The sequence below is a fragment of the Giraffa tippelskirchi genome, chromosome 13 (assembly GCF_054371585.1).
Source record: "Giraffa tippelskirchi isolate mGirTip1 chromosome 13, T2T-mGirTip1v1.2.pri, whole genome shotgun sequence".
NCBI lineage: Eukaryota > Metazoa > Chordata > Mammalia > Artiodactyla > Giraffidae > Giraffa > Giraffa tippelskirchi.
This window is the reverse complement of record NC_137287.1, coordinates 112,412,802-112,425,388: the sequence shown is the minus strand read 5'-3', so window position 1 is coordinate 112,425,388 and position 12,587 is coordinate 112,412,802. Positions and strand designations below refer to the sequence as shown.

The 12,587-nt window shown below is 46.5% G+C and overlaps 1 protein-coding gene across 7 annotated transcripts in view; it reads left to right on the top strand.

Moving 5' to 3' along the window:
- Positions 1–12,587, top strand: part of PTPRT (protein tyrosine phosphatase receptor type T) — a 1,099,906-nt gene that overhangs the window by 1,021,666 nt on the left and 65,653 nt on the right. The window contains exon 18 of one of the 7 annotated variants that reach the window (XM_081556961.1): positions 9,406–9,468. The exons of the other annotated variants lie outside the window; for them this stretch is intronic. Coding sequence (XP_081413087.1) covers positions 9,406–9,468 — 63 coding nt within the window. The remainder of the gene's footprint in view (positions 1–9,405; positions 9,469–12,587) is intronic. 7 annotated transcript variants of the gene reach the window in all.

The following is a 12,587-nucleotide window of genomic DNA, read 5'->3' as shown; positions in this document are numbered from 1 at the left end:
GAACACAGCCACATTAAAGTCAAAGGGCTTCTGCACATGATCTTGGATCTCAGAGTCTTCCTTCCTCCCCTTCCTATCACCCCCCAGCCCAAATTCCCCCACCTTCCCCAGTTACAAAACAGAAACCCTAAGCATGCCATCAAATGTTAATGGATGTTGGCTGGAGAGTTAGGTTTGTCTGTGAGTCCTAGAACCTCAGCCACCATCAGGGTCAGCTGAATATCAAGTTTGAGAAGGATGTGGGGAAAGAAGATGAGGTGACTTTGTGATGGAGAGAAGGAAGAGAAGCGTGTTAATCCCAGTCCAATCCAGGCAGCCTGTCGTCATAATGAATAGAACAAGCCCAGTAGGGAAACCAGAAGGTATCTGGTTATTACAGCTCCATTAAGACTATTTAAGGCAACAAGGAACAGCTGTGAGGCATATGATACAGCCTAATGAAGAGCAAACATTTGTTCATCTTCCAGCTCTGGGCAGACACGCCAAGTGTGTGGCTTGTGTGGGGTGAGGCCAGTGGCCAGTGTTGCCACCTTTGTTAGTCATCTGTGGGTGGGCAGCTTTGATGGAGTGTAACCATGGAGATCGATGCTTCAAATCACCCCCCAGGTGCCCTCCGCCCTGCTCAGAACCACCCAAGCAGAGACAGAGCCGACCTTCTGCTTCTACATTTTTTTTTCTCCCTTCAGTTGGTAAGAGAGTCACAAACCATCCCACTGTAGGTAACCTCTGGGTTCTGGTCCAGCTCTTCAATTTGCAAATGAGTGATTCTTGGGTAAGGACATGGGGAATTAGTGGCAGAAGCTCAAATCATGAAAGGGAATACCATGCTTGTTCTCCAGCTCTGGAAACTCATAATGACCAAAATAGAAAGACCTGATTCCACCTGCTTATTTCAGTCCACGTTCCATGGATTAAAATAAGGAGAAAATGGGCCATTTCCAGAGGTGTCCCAAACACATCATGTGGTTTCAGACTTGGAAGTTTGAACCATGTGGTTTCACACTTGAAAGTTTTTCCTATTAAGAAAGTGCTCATATGCAAGAGACTATTAACTGAAACTTTTCCTTTGAGCTTATTTTTATTTTTCAGCTTGGTATTCTGTTTACAACATAGCAAACAGATATTTTCTATTTAATTGGAACCCTCTCCAATCAAAGGAGCAATTTTGAGGTGCTACCGTAGAAAACTATCTCAACTGAGAATCAAGACCTGGTCTCAATTTGCCCCTAACATGACGGGTAAACTTGTGTGAGACTCTTCCATCTCTGGGTCCATCTTTCATCTTCTGTGAAATGTCTAATTATATATCATGGACTCCTGAAGCCTGATGATATAGGCTTATGCTTCATTTGGCCAGAAACATTTATTGAGTACCTACTGAGTACCTTACACTGAGTAGAGTACTGGGGATAGTTAGAAAGATAAAAACAGTAAAGACCCTACTTTAAAGGAAACTCATGGTCTTACCACCGGAGAAGGCAATGGCACCCTACTCCAGTACTCTTGCCTGGAAAATCCCATGGACGGAGGAGCCTGGTAGGCTACACTCCATGGGGTTGCTAAGAGTCAGATACAACTGAGCGACTTCACTTTCACTTTTCCCTTTCATGCACTGGAGAAGGAAATGGCAACCCACTCCAGTATTCTTGCCTGGAGAATCCCAGGGACAGTGGAGCCTGGTGGGCTTCCGTCTATGGGGTCACACAGAGTTGGACACGACTGAAGCGACTTGGCAGCAGTAGCAGCATGGTCTTACCACACCATGTAATTATATAAAAGAACTCTAGTTAACACACTTTGAGAAAGGGCAGTCCAGGGTGAGTGCAGGTTTTGTTGTTTAGTTTTGCTTTTTGTCAGTTATTACTTCAAAAATAATCAGAAATTTTCTAAAAGATGAGACACTGGGTTGAAGAAAAGTAGAAGGCTGGGTTGAGAAAAAGCGTGTGTGACAGAGCAAACCACACATTTAGGGGCTCAGAAACATAAAGGGATTGAAATATTGCAAGTCACTTCCTACATGGGAAACAAAGATGCCTGTCTAGGAAATGAGAAAACTCAAAATGAAACTAGTTGGGGAGATAAGTAGAAAGTTTTCATAGTTTTCCTGAACAGAATTAACCAAAAAAAAAAAAAAAATTAACTAACATGGCTTTTGCCAGTCCACCCCTTAATTCTAGCTGACCTCAAGATTAGGGGAGAGCTGTTGAGTGACAGCTGTTGAGGAGACACCCTCCCAGAAGCTCATGTGTGAACATGGAGAAAATGTGTGGACAGGGCCAACAGGCTATAGCCTGGAATGGGATGCAGGGGTCTCCCAGATCACAGCCTCAGGGATGGGTGGAATACAGGTATCCTAGTATGAGCTTTCCCAGCAGACTATAGGCCTCTTGGAGGTAAGGCCAGCGTCTTGCTCTTCTCTCTTCTCTGCAGCATCTGGAAAATAGTATAGTAATACCAAATATTAATGTAATTGATTGCAAAGTACTGGTGAAAACAATTTATGAATAAGAATAGTTCCATCCAGGACTTCCCTGGCGGTCCAGTGGTTAAGAATCTGCCTGCCAATGTAGGGGACACAGGTTCCATTCCTGATCCAGGAAGAGTCCACATGCCACGAGGCAACCAAGCTCGTGCACTGCAACTCCTGAGCCCGCATCCTAGAGCCCACGAGCTGCAACTCCTGAGCCCGCGCACCTTAGAGCCCATGCTCAGCCGCATAAGAAGCCCAAGATGGTTGGATGGCATCACCAACTCAACGGACATGAGTTTGAGTAAACTCTGGGAGTTGGCAACGGTCAGGGAGGCCTGGTATGCTGCAGTCCATGGGGTCACAAAGAGTCGGACACGACTGAGCAACTGAACTGAACCGAACACCACAAGTAGAGAGTAGACCTCACTCACCTCAGCTGGAGGTACCCAGCATGCAGCAACATAGACCAGCACAGCCAAAAAAAAAAAAAATAAGCAATTTTTTTTTTAAGAAAAGAATAGTTCCACCCAGAAACTTAAAAGGCAGCATTTCTTAAAGAAAGAGACCGACACAGAAAGACCCTTATATCCGTGGGCTGTCTCTGTAGGTGTGTGGAGTGTCTTTGGGTCAGTCTTCCCCCGGAATTTGCTGTTTCCATCTACCTTCCTGCCCAAAGAAGTGGTTCTTTTTTATTTATGTGTGTGATTTTGCTTATTTCTGTGTGCCTTTGCTGGGTCTCCCTTGCCACGTGGGCTTTGCTGTCGTTGTGCAGAGCAGGGGCTCCTCTTCATGGTCATTCACAGGCTTATTGCTGTGATTGCCCGGGCTTCAGCTGTCTTGGTTCCCAAGTTCCAGAGCACAGGCTCGGTAGCTGTGGTATACAGGCTTAGTTTCTCTACAGTGTATGGGATCTTCTTGGACCAGGGATCCAACCCATGTCTCGTCTCCTGCATTGGCAGCAGATTCTTTATGACCAAGCCACCAGGGAAGCCCCTGAAACAGTGGTTCTTTAACTGTGCTATGTGTCAGAACCAGCCGGAGTTAGTAAAGAACATTGAGGACACTGGTTCGTTGATGCAGGACAAGGCGCAGGCCTCTGCGTGCTACCAAATTCTCTAGACTGTCTGGATCCCTACCAAAGTGTGAGAACCACTGACCTAAAATTTGTCATTTAAAGGAAATCGTGTTGCTTTTAATGGGGCCTTTTAAAGAGAGCTCTGTGACTCTCTATGCAGACACACGCTCAACTGTTCTGCTTGTTCCAAGCTTCTGTCACAGACAAATACCCCCATCTTGCTGCCATCTGATTTTCAACTCAGCATCTCCTGCCGAACTCATAAATTACCGTCTACTTAGTGACACGGCACACAATAATATTTGCTCTCCTGATGCCACTCTGAGTAGACATCATTAGTCATCCTCCCCTGCCTTCTCTGTCCACATTTATAATCTCTAAGGTGTGTGCTTTTCAGCAGAGAAGGAGGCATTTGCTGAAAGCATGGCCTCTGCCAGGGCCACTGCTAACTCAAAGGGCACCTTAGAGTGAACCAGCAAAAAATATACCTGTCTCAAGATGCTTGACTTTATCACCTTCCAGAAAATGTTCATAATATGTACAGAAATCCCTCATGCCTACCAGATGCATGGTGTTGATGCTCTTGAGTTATGTACAACCATCCATGATGGCTCTTGCCATCCATCAGCTAACCATGGTCTTCAGTAAACATGGATATTTATCAAACTCTTGGACCACTGTTGAGACCAGACCTTAGGCTTCCAATGACCCATGAAACTCCTTCTCACTCCCTGAATAAGTGTCTTGCCTGTACCTAGGGTGGCCAACTTTTCCCAGTTTTCTCAGGATGGTGCCTGGTTTTTTTTATTTTTACTTTTATTTGTTTTTTCCAAACTTGAAACTTTTTATCTTGTATTGGGGTATAGCCGATTAGCACTGTTATAGTTTCAAGTGAACAGCGAAGGGACTCAGCCATCCATATACATGTATCCATTCTCCCCCAATTCCCCTCCCATCCAGGCTGCCACTTAACACTAAGCAGAGTTCCATGCGCTGTACAAAAGATCCTCACGGGTTATCCATTTTAAATATAGCAATGTGCACATGACCTCAGGATGGTCCCAGTTTAAACGAAAGTCCTATATCCTGGAAACCCCTTTTGTCTGAGGCAAACCAGGAAGGCTGTTCACAGAGCTCCCTGTCTTTGATCTGGTGACAATAAACTGTATGTTTCTGCTCAATAAGAAGCAGGAGAATGAATTCTGAGAGTGAGCCCAGGAGGCTTGATAGCTTATCCTTGGGGCAGAAGAGTCTGAACACTTGTCATGTGCCAGGTGCCTATAAGCACTATCTCTGGTCATCACTAATCATCGTAAAACTCCATGGGTGTATTTTTTTTTTTTTAGTAGTACATGCTACAGTATTTATTGGGGGGATGCAGTGTGTACAGTTCTTTGAGTTTTAACAAATGCATGGAGTCATGTAAACACCCAAACAATCAGGATACAGAAGAGTTCCATCAGCAAAAGATTCCCATGCTGCCCCTGTGTAATCAAGTCCTCCCCTCACCCTCTAACCTGAAGGTTTTGTTATTGACTTAATTGTCAGAAAAGTTCATTGAGACTTGGAGTGGTGAAATGATTGGCAGTAAAAATATTCAAACACTCTAGTCTGTCTGCCTTTTGCAAAGCCCTGCCTTTCCCTGTCTCATATGCATGGCAAGAGATTTTTTTTTTTGACACTATACATGAATGAAAGACCCAGGTAAGATGGTTCCTCCCTGGTGAAGACTGTCTGGGTCTTCCTTGCACCAGGAGAGTGGAATTGTGGGTGGGGAGAGTCATGGGATTTCCTGCCCGGGGAAATCCTGGCAGGATGGGCTCATCCTGGAGAAAGCAAGCCCTCAGCTGTGCCCTGGAGTGTCAGCCAGGAACTGCCTGGTCAGCAGTGCATAGGCCTGGTTTTGCTGCACCCAAGGGCATATCATATCCAATTATCCCCAGGGATACAGCCAGGCTGAAGGGAGTAAGGAGAGCATCATAGCTGTAACAGAATATGCTACGGTTAGTGGATGAACAGGTAAAAGAAATGTAACAGGGCACTCTAAGCTGTGGGTCAGAGGTGAGCTACTCTTGGAAGCCCTGTGTCCTGATGTCTCACTGTTGGAGCCCTAACTCAAGGAGGCTTGAACAGAGTGTCCAAAGAAGGGTGGCAAGCTTCAGAAAAGACTTTCATATTTCAATAGGGCCAAACCAATAGGTAGGAAGAGGAATCAGCCAGGCAAGCATGAGGGCCAATTCTCAGTTCTAACAGGAATTGAAGTGTGAATGGAGGAGACCATGATAGCTTGCAGAGTGCTATGATTCAGCAGAGTGGGGCAGAAGAACCCTGAGACGTGGTCAGGGCATCCGAGCTCCCACTGGCTCCAGAGGACCTCAGCTCCGTGACTGGGAGGGATGGTGGGCAGGTGGGTGGGATGCAACCAGAAGAAGAATTGATCTGGGACAGGTAACAGGTGATAATCTTATCCTGAAGTCTCTGAAGCCTGTCAAGAAGGTAAAGGGAGGGTTCAAGAGGCAAGTGCTCTTAGCCACTTGTCATGATGCTGGTACTGGTTAGCCTCCCTATTTAAAAAAAAAAAAAAAATGTCCAAAGCATCCCCGTTGACTTAGAATATCTGCTATCTTTGGCTGTGGTCCACAAGACCTCAACTGAGCAACACACCATCCGCATGATATGTCACTTACATTCTCTCAACTCTGGAGAGGCTCCCTTCAAGTTCCAGAACACACCAACCTCATTCCATCTCAGGGTGACTGTACTCATTGTCATTCTGGAACATTCTTCCCCCAGCTTTTGTCATGGCTGGCTTCTGCTTATCATCTATTTTTCAGCTCAACTATGAGACCTACTGGAGTTGAACAATCTAGATTTAGGAACTGTGGGACATCTCAGGAAGAGAATGTCAGAAAGGACTTTTAGGATGTGGGCTATGTTAGGCGATGTGGAGCTTTGTTCTGGATTGGACACCATCAGGAAGTGGTAAGGTTGGGTACCTTAGTAAATCTTATTAGAAAGGGCACAAACTCGAGGCTAAAGCTGAAATTGGCACAAGGAGTAGCAGTCACTCATAAGAGCCAGGATAGGGGTGGGTTTTGGCTTTGACAATATTCCTGCCTTTGTTTATGTTAGAATAGGCTTCCTTCGTAGCTCAGATGGTAAAGAATCCACCTGTAGTACTGAAGACCTTGGTTCACTCCCCGAGTCATGAAGATCCCCTGGAGGAGGGAACGGCTACCCACTCCAGTATTCTTGCCTGGAGAATTCCACGGAGAGAGGAGCCCATTGGGCTACAGTCCATGAGGTCAGAAAGAGTCAGACACAACTGAGCAACTAAACATGACTACAGAGTGGTCATGTTTTTGCCTTGCTCCGTCTGGGTCTCAGAGTTTCCTTGTCTGATGTTGGCATTCAGGGAAATTATGTTCAGCAGGAAAGCACCAAGGTCCCGCTGGGAGTGCCAGGCCAGCTCCCAGAAGTCAGGGGCTGCTCTTTTCCTTCTCAAATGTCACTTTTTCAAAGAGTCCTGCCCAATTCACCCAGCCTAACTTGGTCCCTTATCCTGAGTCATTGTCTATCCCAGAACTTTGTTTGCTGCCTTTGTAGCACTTGTCATAAACAAGAATTATCTTGTTTATTGTTTGCACCTTCATACAACTAGGACAAAAAGCCCATGAGATCTCATATGCTGTGTCCATTGCTATTATTTCTAGGACCTAGCACAGTCCTGGCACTCAGATTGTCACCAGGAAAGAAAGGAAAGAAGGGATAAAGGGAAAATGGGCTCACCTGATACGTGTTCTTGGGTCAGTCATTTCCTATTTCCAGACTTCACTGTGCTGATCTGTAAAGTGAAGCAATAACGTCCTCCAAAGGTCCTTCTGAGTCTGCCTTTCGAGGATTCAATGCTTGCTGCAGCTCAGACCTCCAGAGAGGCAGGCATCCCCAAATGGACCGTTTAGGACTAAAAAAACCTGACCGACTGAGAAAAGCAACACTAGAGGAGTTGGAAGCATTTCCACGCTCAGGGAAGAGTGTAAAAATAGAGCTCAACACTCTCAGGAGAAGTGAGTGAGAAAAGGAAAGCGGAGATTGATAATGGATGAATATAATGAGATGGCAATTTTGGTTTCAAAAGAAGGTGATTAGCTCCTAATGACTGCCACCATTCCCTGGTCAATCTACTGTAACTAGCCACTAATGCAAAAATAATGCCCCTCAGCTGGCTCACTTTGAAGATGGAGAGGAGTATCCCTTTCATACTTTCACCCCCGCATGTTTTTTTTCCTTCCTAAGATTATCCCCTGTTAGATTGTAGCTCCCTAAAAATGGAAATGGATGTGTGATCAAAGTCTGCAATTTAAGGAGTCATAACCACTCCCTCCTGGACAGCTCCATGGTATTTCCTCTCTGCCTTTGTCACCATCATCCCAGCCCCCGGGCCCACCCATTCTCCTTCATCCCCCACCAGGGGGACACAGAGACTCCCAGAGCTGTGCCAGGAGTCTGTGTGGTCTCTACAGAGACGTGCCACTCAGCACAACTCATCAGCACCATTTAGGATTTTTCAGAGGAGATCGCCATACTGGGTTTATCCTGAAGAGCACGGCCTGGATATAGAAAGGACTGCCAAACTAGGCCATCCCAGGCCCCAGGTGGACATATGCCTATGTCCACTCAGGGGGTGGACAGGGACATTAGTTAACCTCTGCAGTGTCACAGGGCAGAGGGAGTATGCGAGGGGCCCCATGGGTCAGGGAAAAGGGAAAGTACCTGGAAACAGGGTAAATGAAAAGCCCCAGTGAGCCTGTCCAAAAGTGAAGCAGAAAGCTTTTGTGTGTAGTGAGCTGTCCATCACCGAGAGCATCCAAATAGCAGATGTTAGGGATCATTTTATCAGCTTCCTGGCAGCCAATTGTGGGAAAGAGCACGGACAACTTATTTTCAAGGTCACCTCCAGTTCTCAGATTCCAGGATCTTTGCCTTCTGTCTGCACAGCATCCACCTCACCCACTATTTTTTTTCATCTATCCATCCATTCATTTATTCAAAGGGGGTGATTCAAGCACATATGAAATACAAAGTCCGCATTGGTTTATGAAGCTACAATCGTGAATAAGATGCTACCACTTACCTAGAGTAGCCCATCATCAGGCAGGAAGATAAGATATTCAAATCATCAGATGTAAAGAGTCCGTATAACAACAGAAGTAACTGACTAGCTGGGATGCAGTGGCATGGTTTCACAAAAGAGAAGGTGCTTGAACTGGGTTTTAAAGAATATGTAAGAGTTTTACCAGGCAGATTCGGGTGGGAGAAAATTTCAGGCAGAAGGAACAGCGTGTATCTAGTCAATCTCAGAAGTTTATAACACCTGAAATTGTCTGTGGCATTGTGTTTAGTTGCTAATCATTGATATATTGATTTAAGAGTAAGCAATGAGATTGGAGGGGCTGCTGCTGCTGCCGCTAAGTCGCTTCAGTCGTGTCCGACTCTGTGCGACCCCATAGACGGCAGCCCACCAGGCTCCGCCGTCCCTGGGATTCTCCAGGCGAGAACACTGGAGTGGGTTGCCATTTCCTTCTCCGGTGCATGAAAGGGAAAAGTGGAAGTGAAGTCGCTCAGTCGTGTCCGACTCTTAGCGACCCCACGGACTGTAGCCTACCAGGCTCCTCCGTCCATGGGATTTTCCAGGCAAGAGTACTGGAGTGGGGTGCCATTGCCTTCTCCGATTGGAGGGGCAGACGGGGTGAAATCATTAAGGACCTTGTATTTAAGAGTTTGGAATTTATTCTGAAGACAATGACAGGGGTATAACTGGGTCCTATTCACAGTTTAGAAAGATTTTCTGATTTTACAGGAGAATGGATTGGAGGAGGCAAAACCAAGGCCAGAGGAGACTTGTGGGAAAGTATTTCTTCAGGTAAATTCACTATGCAAGAATCATGGCCACACATTAGAGTCACTCGGGGAGTTTTAAATACTACTGACATCTGTGTCCCTTAGATGCTGATTTAGTGGTCTAGGGTAGGGCCACAGCTTTGGGCATTTTAAAGCTTCCACAGACAATTCTAACGTTCAGCCATTATGAAACCTTAAGCTAACTGTAACCTGAGTCCTGGCACGTAATTGGTGGCCAGCAGATTTTTATTTTTTTCAAAAAAAAAGAGTATGAAAACATTCACAGGGTACTATTCTTGGTTTCACACCACTTTGGGTGGATGTAATTAATTAGATAAACATCAGGAAGTCCGTTTCTCCAACTGAGGCCAACACACCCCACCGCCTGGCAAGTTCCCTGAAAGAGCTGGAGCTACCTGGCTGGGTAGGAGGAGGAGGAGGAGGAGGCCAAGGGCTGGAATCTGGCTTCTGAGAGTTCCATGCAAAAGCAAGAACCATTTGCATTCTACAGATGGCCTGTGCTGGTGATGACCGGGATGCAGGGTGATGGTCATTAACAATGAGGAGCAAGTAGAGGATGAAGAGGGGGGAAAGGAGATGCAAGTCCTCCACTTGCAGAACAAGCACTCTCTTATCTCCCTAGCACTTTTTTCACACTCACATTTAGGGTAGAGCCTCTTGCCTGTTTGCTTCTCCAGGGTACAAGTCGAAGGGTTTCTGACACCTAGAGAACTACATTCTGATCAAGTAATAGCTAGGAAGGCGCCCTGTTATCCCAGTCTAAACCCCCTGGGCAAAACTAAGTTGGAGAACATGACTTAGCCCAGGCAAGCACCTCTCACCCCATCTCCATTCGATCTGGAATGGCTTGGTAACAGAATGGACACCCGTTCTATCTACCCAACCACCGCCTAGCTGAGGAACATGATCATGCTTCTAGAATAAAGCTCAGTAAACTACAGCCACAGGCTGAATCCAGCCTAGCACTTGTTTTTGTAAATCCGGTTTTAGTGGAACGCAGCCATGCCCCTGTGTTTGCGTTGTGTCTATGACTGCGTTCACTTTCACTCCACAACACTGGAGTTGAGTTTGAGTAGTTGGAACAGAGGCTCCCTGACTCACCGAGCCCACACCGCCTATTATCTGACCCACTATAGATAAAGCTTGCCAGCTCCTGCTCCACGAAAAGACCCACCTAGGCTGGCTTGAAATAGATATAGGAGACTGGAAGCAGAAAAGGGGGCATCCTGAATAGTCTGGGCTTGGAATAGACACTGGTCCTGCCTGCCTGTAAAACATTGCCTGCTGAATGGCTGAGTTTCTGGCCAATCAGGTCACAAACTCCTCCTTGCTCAGAATGTAGCTGCTGCTGCTGCTAAGTTGCTTCAGTCGTGTCCGATTCTGTGTGACCCCATGGATGGCGGCCCACTAGTCTCCCCTATCCCTGGGATTCTCCAGGCAAGAACACTGGAGTGGGTTGCCATTTCCTTCTCCAGTGCATGAAAGTTAAAAGTGAAATTGAAGTCTCTCAGTCGTGTCCAACTCCTAGCGACCTCATGGACTGCAGCCTACCAGGCTCTTCCATCCATGGGATTTTCCAGGCAAGAGTACTGGAGTGGGTTGCCATTGCCTTCTCCTCTCAAAATGTACACCTAGTAAGAAATAGGTGGGCACGATCAAGGCTGGTGTATTCAGACGACTGGAAGCTCCTCTCCCCTGCCCTGCTGTCAGGGGCCAGTTGAGCAGGACAGCCAGCTTGTTCTTCCAGAGGCAGGAGAAGAGCTGTAATCAAGAGGTGGTCTGACATTCATGCTTCTAAAGCTGTCCCTGCTCCCTGAAAGGCCCATCTTTCTTCTCTGTGAAATAAGTGGCTGCACCCTCGCCAGAGTTTCCATGATACTTGGTTGGTAATTCTGTTAAATCACTTCACATGGTTCTTTACTTGTCTGTCTTCTCTCTTTCTGTTTTTAATTAATTTATTTATCTATTTTTGCCTGCACTGGGTCTTCATTGCTGCACGAGATCTTTCTCTAGTTGCACCGAGCAGGGGCTACTTTCTAGTTGTGGTGCACGAGCTTCTCATTGCCGTGGCATCTCTTGGTACAGGGCACAAGCTCTAGAGCACAGGCTCAGTAATTGTGGTGTATGGGCTTAATTGCCCTGTGGCATATGGAATCTTCCCAGACCAGGGATAAAACCCATGTCTCTTACATTGGCAGGGAGATTCTTAACCACTGGGCCACTAGGGAAGTCCCTGTTTTCTTTTAAATGGATGAGTCTCATCTCTTCCTTCCTTCTGACTCTGACCTTCTATATCCAACTTCCAAGTCAGCATCTCAGCTTGGATGTTGACTCATCATCTCAAACATGCCTGCTGCTGCCGCTGTTCTTATTGTTCTGAACATGTTCAGAAGCGAGTGCTAGGCATGGTTCTAAGTACTTTATAGACCCAGAACACAACACTTAATTCCTTTTCCCAAACCCATTTCTCCTCTGTTTCTTCTCCATTTCAGTAAAAGATGTGACTCTCCACTCAGTTCTTCAGGGTTCAGCCTTCACCTGTCTCTCTCCATCATAACCCATGTCTGAAGTAGACGTGTTGGTACCCTGCCTGCCTCCCTTCCACTCACCGGTCCCATGCATGCCTATCCAGTGCCCACCTCCTGTGTCTTTTTGCCTAAAGAGTTCCTCAAGACAAAAAGCATATGCACACCTTGCACGCTGAGCATGACAGAAGTGCAAGGGATTTCCTGAGTTGACCTCAACAGTGACTTATGGGAACTGGGGGATGAACACCCCAACTTCCTTCTCCCTCTGGGAGGACAACTCTGAGGCATGAGATGGGCCCATGGGATTAAGCCCAGTTGCAGTGGTTACTTGTTCATGGATCTACCCTCTATTGACTTTCTTCCCTCGATTGTCTGACTCTCCCCCCTACCCCAGTGTGCTCCTTAGGCTTGCCTCCCAAATAAATCTCTTACTAGAATCCTTGTTTCTGAGTCTGCCTCTAGGGGAGAACAAAAACCTGCAATATTCAACTGAACATCCTAAAATTAATCCCTTCTCACTGCATCCGCTGCCATCACCTTGGTCCAGGGTACCGTCATCTCTTGCTTGCACTATTGCAAAACCTTCCTAACT